The sequence below is a fragment of the Cajanus cajan genome, chromosome 2 (assembly GCF_000230855.2).
Source record: "Cajanus cajan strain Asha chromosome 2, NIPB_CcT2T_4, whole genome shotgun sequence".
NCBI lineage: Eukaryota > Viridiplantae > Streptophyta > Magnoliopsida > Fabales > Fabaceae > Cajanus > Cajanus cajan.
In genome coordinates, this window is record NC_138518.1 from 77,357,731 (window position 1) to 77,369,999 (window position 12,269).

The 12,269-nt window shown below is 27.4% G+C and overlaps 1 protein-coding gene across 3 annotated transcripts; it reads right to left on the reverse strand.

Moving 5' to 3' along the window:
- Positions 1-241: 241 nt before the first annotated feature.
- Positions 242-3,678, reverse strand: LOC109813687 (uncharacterized). 3 transcript variants are annotated; one of them, XM_029274430.2, is made up of 8 exons: positions 3,122-3,678; positions 2,643-2,810; positions 2,402-2,467; positions 2,185-2,253; positions 2,000-2,086; positions 1,698-1,898; positions 855-966; positions 242-774 (listed from the first exon to the last, which is right to left on the reverse strand). In XM_029274430.2, exons 1-7 carry the CDS (start codon positions 3,500-3,502, stop codon positions 874-876), a joined length of 1,065 nt encoding a protein of 354 aa, XP_029130263.1. In that variant the 5' UTR covers positions 3,503-3,678; the 3' UTR covers positions 242-774; positions 855-873. The 3 variants fall into 3 exon arrangements, with proteins under 3 accessions (XP_029130263.1, XP_020233509.1, XP_082925266.1); XM_020377920.3 differs by having other exon boundaries at positions 242-781; positions 3,122-3,675; XM_083069140.1 differs by having other exon boundaries at positions 242-966.
- Between the last annotated feature and the right edge of the window lie 8,591 nt (positions 3,679-12,269).

Consider the following 12,269-nt stretch of genomic DNA (forward strand, 5'->3'; position numbering starts at 1 on the left):
TAGACCTACAAGTGACACAAAAAGTTGAATTTGAAGAAAAGAAGAAGAAAAAAACTGATCACAACTCACAAATTACCAATTTTGTATTATTTGATTAGATAATAATTATTTTGTCTGTGTTTTCTAACGTTGAATTCATATTAGCGTAGCTATATGAGTCGACCATAGGTAGTAGCATCTAGGATCTGCCTATATATTGTCGGAAAATGAAACAGCCCAAATAACTAAATTAGAAAAAATGAAGCATAATAGTGCCAAAAGTCTAAAGATTCTGCAAATATAGATGAAGTGAACTACACCAAAATATGCATGGCAATTGCATTGGCATGTCTTGTCAAAGTGATCAGTAGCATCAAGCTATCATTTCTGCATAACGGTGAAATTAACTGTATCAACAGAATAACTGCCACCACAAGAATCAGTTTTCCCTAATAATTAATTTACGTGACATAAATTTCCATGTCTGAAGGATTGACACAGAGAGTCTTGGAGTTTGTGCATCATGTTGTTGGACAGGAACAGAACAAGGGATCTAGCAAAAGATATGGCCTTATTTGGTCGGCATTTTCTGTCCTTTGTGTTCTACTGTTCTTCATTCATTAATTTTGCTGCACTTTATTCACCATCTTCAATGCTCTCTTTAATTTGGTTGAGTAGGAACCAAATTAACCAAACCCTTCAAAATCATCACATATTCGTATTCTCATACACTGATACCAACCCGAGCTTTCATTTTTCTTTCATACTGGTACTTGTTTGGAATTTCGCAACCTACTAGAAACTTAAGAAGCAGATCATGTTAATGAATAATGAGCATATATGGTTTTATTACAAGGCATGAGCTTGGAGCTTACCACATGTCTGAATTTGATACTAATTGAAAGAACACGAATTATTGCCGAATCCATATGGATGAACAAACTTTTCTCTTTGGTCTTCTGCGTCCCAAATTTGACCACCGAAATTCTGAAAATTATGTTTTTGTCAGAATATATGTAGGAAAAAGATATAAATAAATAAAAACCCTCCTTTCTCTATCAATTATTTATTCTTTGCCCCTTTTTTATAATCTTGTAATTATCTAAAAAAAATAAACAGAGAGAATTTGTTTATGTCTTTATCTTGAATTGAAATTTAACATTTATATAAAAGAATAGAATATCAAGATTACAACCCTGGATCAAATGATAATAAAACTTCCAATACAATAATAATGGATATTTTATTTTTGACAAGGATGGATAAATTATTTGAAAACTTAAATATCTGTCTACTCATCACCAAAATCGAGTTACACCATATATCTTGGATATTTAATTTAGAGTGTGTTTGCATTCACGTCCAAAACGTGAAAAGTCACGTTTAACGTGGAAGCTACAACGTGTAGCTTCACGTTAAACGTGGTTTTTCACGTTTTGGACGTGAATACAAATACGTACTTAAGATCTTACATTCTCAAAATCAATTCTACAATAAAATTTATTTATTTTAAAAATAGTAGAAAAATATATTTCTTTTAAACAAACATTGATTCAATGATCAATCAAATCTAAAAACCGTGTCTATATATACACTTTAAAACGAGATTTATTATAAAATTTAAATAAATAAAATTAATTATTTTATAATATTATTCTCAAACACAAGTCAATTAAACCAAAATGTAAACCGATAAAAAAAAGTGGTTTCATATGTACCTCAAAGAAGACGTTTGGTCTCTGGCCTTGAAGAAAAAGTGAAGATGAATAATCCAAAAGATAGTCATTATTATTAGCGGTGGGGAAGCTGGTGGTAGTGGTGGTTGTGTCAGCAAAAGCTATGGCCTGGTTTGGTCTGCATTGTGCTGCACATGCTAGTGGAAATGGCGATGGTGATGGTGATGCTATAATATTTATTTTCTGAAATTCAGTGGGACAAAGTTTCATCATTAGCCTTATTTCAGGCAACTATATCTTATATCATTTTAGCACAGGAAAAATTTTAGGTTCTATTTTCTCACCTGATCGGGTCTAACCAAGAGGGTGTCCAAATCCATTGCCAAGTCAAAAAACATGGGATTCACGGAAGCAAGTTTCATTGACAAAAACTGCACAAGATAGATCATTAGTTTAGGCATTGCATGTAATAAATATGTGAAATAACTTTGAAAAAAAAAAGAGTATATATTGTGGTGCCACTAGCTACCTCCACTTGATTCTGTAAGGACTGAACATAATTGATTATTTCGTCCAACACAAGGGCCTTTCCGGTCACCTAATAACATTTATGAAGCAAATCAAACGTAGCTGTCAAGAAGAGCTGATAGAAACATGTAACTATATCTCGTCCAAGATATATATAAAAAATTAAACTAAAAAATAAAATAATAAAAAATAAATTATAAAGAAGTGAAACTATTCACCTTATCACAGCCTGGCACAAGTCGTTGCAGTGTCTTCATCCTTTCACTTATTTTCTCTCTTCTCACCTGGAGTCCATTAATATTTTTTTTGCAACAATCACAGTGAGACATGAATCTTTGGGTATTAAAGGGGTTCTGGTATATATCCAACTAGTCATAAACTCATTATATTCATACATACACACATATTCATGAATGAGAGATAATTTCTAGTTGTTGTGTTAAGAGTAATGTATTGTACCCTTTCAGCAAGGCTGTGGCTATCCGTTGCTTGACCCCTTCTTGCTCTAACGTGGATATACCCCGTTGGAGGATCTTCAGGGCCCTTTTTCTCTTCTTTTGGCTTCTTTTCTCCTTTCATCCCACCATTGCTCTTCTTTTGTTTCTTGTTTCCCTTTTCTATTGATTCCTATGGAATATAAAACGAGCCAATTCTTGTTTTAACATGTGAAGTGTATACAATCTCAACAAAATTCTTAGATGAGGTCAGTTAAATACCAAAGTTTAAAATATTAACATGAGTAGTTTATAAGTACAAAACTTAGCTATTTCATAGCTACACTTATTTAATTAAAAATGTAGTTTTAACTGTTTAATGTGTATTTTCAATTTTGATTGAAAAACAGTACCGATAATACTTAATACTTATATGGCTGTACTTAAGTTTTGTGGGATTAAATTAAATAAGAAACAGGAAAAAAAATACATAGAAAAGTATACCTTTGATAAGGGGCTACTCAAGGAAGATCCATATTTTGCTCTTCTCTTCTTCACCATAGGGGTGACCTTCTGAGTGACCTGTTCACCCTTTTCAAGCTTGTCTACAACCATGGATGTCTCAGGACTGTGGTTTTTGACCACAGAAGGCTCAGTGTCACTGATGGTATTGGTAACCTTGGAGCTTTGATCAACAGAGCTAGTCTCGTGATAAAAATTGTGAGAATAATGAGAAGAAGAATGAAGGGTATTAGTAATAGTGGTGGTGTTTATAAGGCCATGCTCCCCCAAAGAAGGCACGTCGTTTATGGGAGGAGTAATTAAGAAGCATGCGGGGGAGTCAACTAGAAAGGGCTGGTAGTATTGGGAAGAAAAAGCTGCCATTTGATGAGAGGTTATAGGGTTTGGAAACCAAAGATTGTTGTGAGAAAAGTGATGGAAGAAAGCAAGGTATCAGTGTGGAATCAGCCAAAGTTGGTCTCTGCAAAACTCAGAAGGCAGGCCTATATATAAAGATCTTTTCCACATAAAACGCTGAAATCTTTATGCAGTAACTCCCTCCCATGCAGAGACAGTACATTTGACCGGTCTAATCCCATCAACACATTTTTTTCTTTCTTTCTTTCTCATAACTGTCATCTATCTTTTTCTCTAAAGTGATTGTCAATAATAAATGACCCCCGACAGTCGTAAACAAACAATTTTCTAACCATTACCACAGAATAAAAAATACAAAAATATTAAAAGAATATAATATAATATCCAATCTTGTTGATCGTTTTTTATTGTGATTTTTAAGAAAAAAATAATATTAAATTCAAAATCATTACATTTTAGCTGAAAAAATCGTTAACTCTAGTGGTTTGATACTGATATTTTTTAGCCAAAAACTGAAGTGTGATTCTCGACTTTAAGTATATAAAATTGTGATTACTTGACTTAGTAGGAGAGGTTACACATCCTCATTGTTACACACTTATACTATGGATTATCCTGCTGCCTGGCTTGATTGATGCTCGTGATATTAAACAAAAAAAAGTCATTGTATTTAGAGTTTGTTCTGTTCAAAGAAGGAAAGAAGAAAAATTTTAATGGAGGGAGAATAGTTAGCTTATGTCTTGTTTGCTTTATAACACCAGAGAAGAAATTTTAAAAATCAATTTAACATTGTAAGTTTATAATTTTGAATTTAAAAAACACATGTTAGACTATTTTAAACATTAAACTAAAAATGTTTTAAAAATTTTACTCCTTTAAAAATCCCTCCAATATTAGATGAGGTTAAAACTACATATGAGAAAGAGTTTTCATCCATTCTCATAAAAGTTGAATTAAACCAGAAAAGTTTAAAAAAATTGCTGTTTTCTATTTCATCCTCATCCAACCAAATACTACGTTAACATATATAATAAATAATAAAATCATAAGCAAAACTAAAATCTCATTAATAAGATATAGTTTAGAAGCTATTAAATAAAAGAATTTGAAAAATATTATATAATTTGAATGCTTTATGAATACTTTCAATAAATAAAAAAAATTGTTATTCTGTTTTCTTTAACTAATGTTATAAGTGATGTACTTGTTAAGAATTGTCAAGAGATTAAATAAAAATTGTTTGGTTGGTTGACTGGTGACTTTTGTTTGACTTACTAATAGCATATTAGAGACGGTAGTTACACTAACTTTTGGCATAAAGTGCAGAGAGTTGAGGACAAAACTGAGTGTATTGCTGTACTCCTACTAGTAAACTGTCCTAGCCCATAAAATCAGGGGGTTATTTACAGAAAAATCGCCCTTCTAGAATAGTAGCAAATAAAAAGGTGTACCTAGTTACATGCTCAGATGTTTCGTTAGCTTTGGGTCTTATATATTCAGTCACATCAGATTACCAAATTTAAAAGCCTCATATTAGATAAATTTATTTATTTATTTATTATTTAGGTTATTTGATAGGAATCAACAATCTATATGAACTTAACTTTAAAACAACATTTTTAGTTTGAATATTACTGATAGAGAAATATGATAAGAAAGAAAAATTATATTTAAATTAATTAATCAGATTTTTTTATAATAAAGATTAATTATCAACAAAATCGATAAATATATTGTGAGTGAGACATTGATAATTATTTTTACATAACGACATTAAAGTGTTTGAAGTTGTAGAGCTAAAGTTCCACGCCTTTTTATTGAAATTTATATGGTTGAAATTTGTTTGGATTGTTGTGGAAAAGAAGGAGGATACTCGTGTAAATAAACAGGAAACTGTGGGGTCGTAATTAAAAGCAGTTCATAAAAGAAAATAAAGAAATTAATAAAAACGTACAGTAAAAGAAGGGTCACAATCAAGCATGAATTCTTTTTATTTCTTTTGTTTTTAAGGGTAAACACGTGATTAATAAATTCAACGAATATAATATTTTCGTATAACTAATTTGTCCAAATCTATATACGAATATATATAATGTTAGAAAATTGTGTATGACAAAGAGTTATTTAATTAAATAAAGTAGACACTATAAAATGAAAGAAAAATGACAACCATTAATTTAAAAATATGTAAATTTAATAGTCATTTTTAACTTTTTTTACTGTGGGAGAAATGTCTAACTCTTTCATTAGGGGTGTAGCCTACACTCATTACTGTTACTTTCCAAAAAAATTATTAAGGTTAATATAGTGGTTGGGTAGAGAAAGATTGAAATAGTTAGAAATATGAAGACTTAGATTTAATCTTCATTGCGACTATTTTTGTAATTTTTTTTATTTTAAGAAATTTTTTTTATTAAGAATCATGTTTAGAATCTTGAGATCAAGTTTCACAAAAAAAGGAAAACATCATGTAGAAATCTAGTAAAACAAAATTCAATTCAAACTTTAACCGTTTACTTATATTTATGTAAAGGCTGAAATTTATCGGTAAAAAAAATATTTAGGTTGAGGACAAAAACTCAGTGTATTGTTGTAAATATAGTTAGGAGATTGATTTTGGATCCATTTGTTTGAAAAAAAAATTGTTTAGAAATCAAATCATTAAATAAATTTAAACACCTCGAAGAATCAGTTATTAACTTTCAATTGAAAAGTATTTAGGTTCAAAAAAAACAAAAGTTCCTCAATAGTTTTTACACACCTCTTAATTAATTAATGTATGATATTTCTTTATCTATGTATGCATGCATCTACTAAAATAAATGAACTGAATGCATCGCAAAAAACAGTTGTATTAGTCATGGTCGAATAGCCGAAAGTCTCAAGTGATCGTTGATCAATAGAATCATCCCCAATAAATACATATAATAAAATGATGAAATCGTCAACTAAAAGTTTTTTTTATTTATTTATTTTTAACTTCCACATTTTCAAACATTAAAGAGATATTCAACATTTGTTTTTTCATATCACATTATTCATCGTATTAATTCTTTATCTCTTATTTTTCTATTTTTCTTGGAAGTGTCTACCCTTAATAGATGTCTAGAAGTCTTTTTGAAAACATATTAATTCTTTATCTGTTCTCTTTCTATTTTTCTTGGAGCTGGAGGTGTCTACGCTTAATAGATCTCTAGAAGTCTTTTTACTTTTTTGAAAAACCATGTATTGAATTTTGTTTAACGTAATATATATGAAATCGTGGGTATATATATGCATGTGAGGTGATATATGCCGAATAATCGTCAGTGGTCTTCATGTGCATGCGTAGAGGTTTTCTCATCACTTTTCAAATTTTCAGATATATATGATCAATTAAAATGTGTTGTCACACACTCTTAAAATCTAACACAGCTAGATCGTACAAACTATATATGAAGATTCATATCATCTTCTGCCTTTAACGCATTAAGAACATTTGTATTTTATAAAACTAAAACAATTACATATACAGTTTACAATAGTAGCTCCATCAAGACCATGAGGTACATGATAGATTGGTGAGTTCTGGTAATTAAACTGTTATGCCATACGTCTTTGTATGTTAGAGAAGGAAACGTGTTTGTATATAATAGCTGCAATAATGAATGGATATGATAAGAAGTACGTGTGGTCACAGGACAACAGTTCACAGTTGCAGTGGCATATTATTCAGGTGGCAGAAGTGGCCGGTGTGGTGCATATATGCCATGCATGCATAACAACATAACCCAATATAGCTAATAGAATGGTATACGTCACTACAGAAACGTCGGGAACCAAATCAACGCTGAAGGAACTAACCAAATTATAATGTCTTGTTTGCCAGAGAAGAATTGGGTAAGAAATAGAGTCCAAAGACTACAAATGAAAGAAGTTATTTGATTGAAGAGAAATACAGATGAGAGAAATTAAAAGGTGATGGGTTTCACATTTTTATTTATTTATTTCTCTTTTCTCATATATATATATATATATATATATATATATATATATATATATATATATATTATTTCTTATACATTTTTTACTCTCTTTTTTATAAGGCAAAATTTCATTAATTCAACAAGTAAAGTGATCAAAATAGTTTACAATACTATTTAGAACACTTACAATACAAACTAAAACATAATGATTAATATAAAAAATAAAATAAAAAAAGAACCTCACCCCAAAATTTACAGGCAGATAAATCACTACAGATTAAAATTTCATTCTTCTTACCAGACTTTTAATATAATAATATAGTTGTATAATCCACGCATAGAAAGAGAAAACTAAATTTTTGCAGAAATCTTGAATAAATAACCATATTTTTACTTTATTTCTTATTTATTTCTCTTCATTTTTTTAATTTCTTTTTTCTCTATTAAACACAAGCTAACAGTAGAAGTTACACTCATCAAACATAGACTACTCTTTAATTTTAAATTTTGGAATATTGCATAAATTATATTCATATAACAGAAAAGAAGAAAATACAATCATGCATGGTCACTTAGCAAGTCGTTTACTTCACATTATATTTCTGTACATTTAATTCTCAATACACTATTCAGTATAGCTAGTTTGCATATGCATTGTGTAATAGATGACATAATAATTAGGTACTGTATACAAATATATATAGAAATAATTTATTTAATAAAAAAAATTGTGTTCAATTTTTACTGCATACAAAATTTTTTTCAGTCAACAATAATTTGAATAACATTAGTGGGATTGATCTCCGATAGAGCAAAACAGTGACACTCAAGACTATGGACAATAGATTATAGAGTAGACCTACCTTTGGGTCGCAAGCTGGACTTAATGTAATAACATATAATACACACTAGATTTGCGTACATTGTGGCGCGTAGGAAGCACATATACGACACTGGAACCTTTCAAAATCTCATATATTTTCAATTTAAAAAGATCACTTAAATCTTCACCTACCATAACAAGAAAAAAATTCACATACCATTTTTGTTTGAAATGAAATAGATGCATGAAAAATAGGAAGGTGAGAGTAAAAATAGGATAATAATTGGTTGTCATTTTTTAATATATTTGACAATTGTCAGGGGTTCGAATCCTGCCTTGTGTATGCAACCGCGTTAAATCTTGGGGCCAGATATCTCATCCTTTGAGATGTCTCCAACGTAGCGAGGAGATTAGTCACTGTTGTCGGCGGTGGATACTCCAGGGACGAACTAAAAAAAAAATTATAAACTTAATTTTTGTGATTCTATAGTGGATCCCCTATATGCATTTTTCTGCTTCTGCACCTTTGATCTGTATCTTTCCCTGCCTTTTGGCTAAGATCAAATGCATGTCCTGCCCCTACTGAATTCTGATAAGTATAAATTATTTATTTATTTTCTTATTTTTTTATAACTTCTCAGCGTTAATCCTCTTTCGATCTTCCATCATTTTCACACACTTACCACGTTCCAATACTGTATACGCGTGTACGATGCTAACATCCAAACATTATTGTTTGAAAAATATTCATATAAAGAGTATCATTGAAAAAAAATCCGTTTTTAAATAATGAATGTCCAAAATTCGAGATGAATCGACTGAAAAATATTCTGAGAGCATCCAAATATATATATATAAATGAGATTGATTAACCATTTCAGAGTTATTGTTAAAATTAATTATATAAATGAGATTGTTTCATAACTATTTATAATTTTTGGCGCTAGTGTCACATATCAAATTTTTTCTCTTTTAAGAAGCCATTTGAGTCATGCAGCTAGCAAAAAGCCGTTAAAACCAGTTACGACTCAACTAAAGTCGTTATTAACTATAACGACATACATCAACTTAATTTTTTTTTATGAAGTCACTATAGGTTCAAACATAATTAAATTTTTAAAAAAATATTAATAACAGATCAGATTTTTTTTTATATTTAAAAGAGTCTATATGAGTCATGGGTCATAGAAATACCATTTAATTATTTTTTGTAAAACTTTTTTTTATTTTTTATTTATTTTTTAGCATATAACATTTTAAAAAAATTATTTTATCATATTTTTTAAGACTAATGTAGTTTGTTAAAAAATAAAGAAAAAATAAATTTAATTTTTTAATTTAATTATTCAATATAAAATATATAATTATTATATATATATATATATACACACATATACTAATATAAATATAAATTTAATAATATAGGTTAAAAAATTTAATTTAAAATAAAATAAAATTTTAATAAATTATTAAATAAATAAAAAAAATATTAAATAAATATTATTTAAATATTTAAAGAGTTGCTATGGAGTGTAATTATTTTTATTTTATTTTTAAAATTTAATTTATATAATTTTTAAATATATTAATGTTTTAAAATATTAATTTATTTAAAAAAATTGAAGGTAATACAATTTTTAAAAAAAATAAAATTCAATTTTTTTTGTATGAATTTAAATATTTATGAATTCAATAAAAAATTAACTTATTTATAATAAAAAATTATGAAGTTAATTTTATAATGTATAACGAATATAAATATAAATATATGAATGTAGGTTTATTTTTTATTTGAATTGAAATTAAAATTTTAATAAATTATTAAAAATATTTAAATTATTTTTTTAACAATTATTTTGTATTTTTTTTCACATTTTTTTTTTAACTGAAGTCGTTTGGGCAATAATAAGCTTGTGTCATTATGCTCGTGACACTTTTTTTTTTCTTCTTTTTTACAATTTTTTTTTTGTATTTTTTTCATGTTTTGTTTTTCTGTCTCTAAAGTCACTATGAGACATAATAACCTTATATGACTATGGATGATAGTGTTCCATTTTTTTAAACACTTTTTTTTTTGTATTTTTTTTACATTTATTTTATTTTATTTTTTTTATCATTATAATCGTTATGCATCATAGTGACTTATTTTTTTTTATAGTTTTTTTTATGTTACTTTTTTTTTCTACTTTTACTTATTTTATTTTATTTTATGTGACCCATTTTTATATGAATTTAATTTTATAATAAATATATATAATTATTATTATTATTATTTGAATTGAAATAAAAAAAATAGACAAATTATTAAATATTTTAAAAACTTTTTTTATAAAAAATAAAAAAATTTAATGTTAAATTTTTTTATTTTAACTAATTTTTTTAAAAAAAAATACTACTATTTTATTTTTGGTTATCAATGAACTATTATGGGCTATTTTTTAAAATCTTATTTTTTTTATAAATTATAAAAATATTTCAAATAATCAACTCTTAAAATAAATATATTTAAAAATATTAATTTATTTTTATATAAAATACAGAACCGTTTGACAAATTGAAACAATCGATAGTGATACTATTAATGTCGTTACTAGTTATAACGACTTTTATATAACTAAATATTTCCTTAAAAAAAATTGACACATGGTACTATAGTCGCTATTATAGCGACTCTAGAATAAACAATTTCAAAGGTGTAAATAATTTTAAAATAATTATATTTATGCAATTAATTTTAAAAATAATTCTATAATGATTAATCAGCCATATATATATATATATATATATATATATATATATATATATATATATATATATATATTATTAACTATTTTAGTTATGTTGTATAAACAAAAATTATACAAATACTAGAACCATATATTGGTTGGTTCGTTGGTGTTATTTAAGGGCTAATATATGCATGCTTGCCAAATGCCAGCTAAATTAGCTGAGCTAATTATATACGTAAGAATAACCAAAGCACATTGATGAGTGAACAGAATCTTTTCACCTGTATTCAGTGATGAGGTTATGAAGAGGAGTTGGCGATATGACAAGACATACGTGCATGCATTCATAACAAATTATCAATCAAAACTATCATGTATAATAAATGTTACACGATTATATTAATTTCATCGATATATATAGTAGCAAAATTTGTACTTATAAAATAGTAGTTTTAATCAAAATTTTGGCCTCCATATGGTTGCGTAAAAAGCTACTTAATTTGATTTGTCAAAGGGAAATGATGAAATGAACTTGTATACAACTTGACATCTAAAAAGAGATAAAGAAAAAAAATATGACTAAAAAAGAAAAATAAAAAATAAGAGTTTGCGAATATCTATATGATGATTATGTCTTTATGAAATTGGATGCATGCATGGGAGTAATTAAGCATAGCAGAGCCATATATGTGCATGAAGTTAAAAGATATAGAGCGAGTCGAGACAAAGTGGGAACTGTGTTTTTTTCGTATATCAGATTATTATCATCATATCTTATCTCTGAAGACCGAAGGTACCTAGCTCTTATCCAAACTTCCACAATTATGGCAACCTGAAACCATTTTCTTATCAATATCCTATTTGTTTGGATAATTTTATACGTGTTTTTGAAAGTTCCCTATTAAAAATAACTTCTCATTTTTAGTTGAGAAATAATTCACTGAAGCACTTGATTTAGCTTATAATATCTAAATAGGTTTTAAGTCTGCACATTAATATCTGATTAAATTTTGAGGAATTAGGACAAGGTTGACTTGACTAAAGTTCTTTATATTAATTAAGCAAAGGTTATTTTGTAACCAAATTAAAAGAACAATTATATTATATTATTATATTATATGGAATGAAACGGTTATACACCAACCAAGCTTTACAAATCCATATTTTTTCTTTGTGGAAGAAAAAAAAAGTGATGAATTTTCTTTTTTCTACTGATTTTCAATTTCAAAATAAACTCACTTTTTCTATCATGTTAA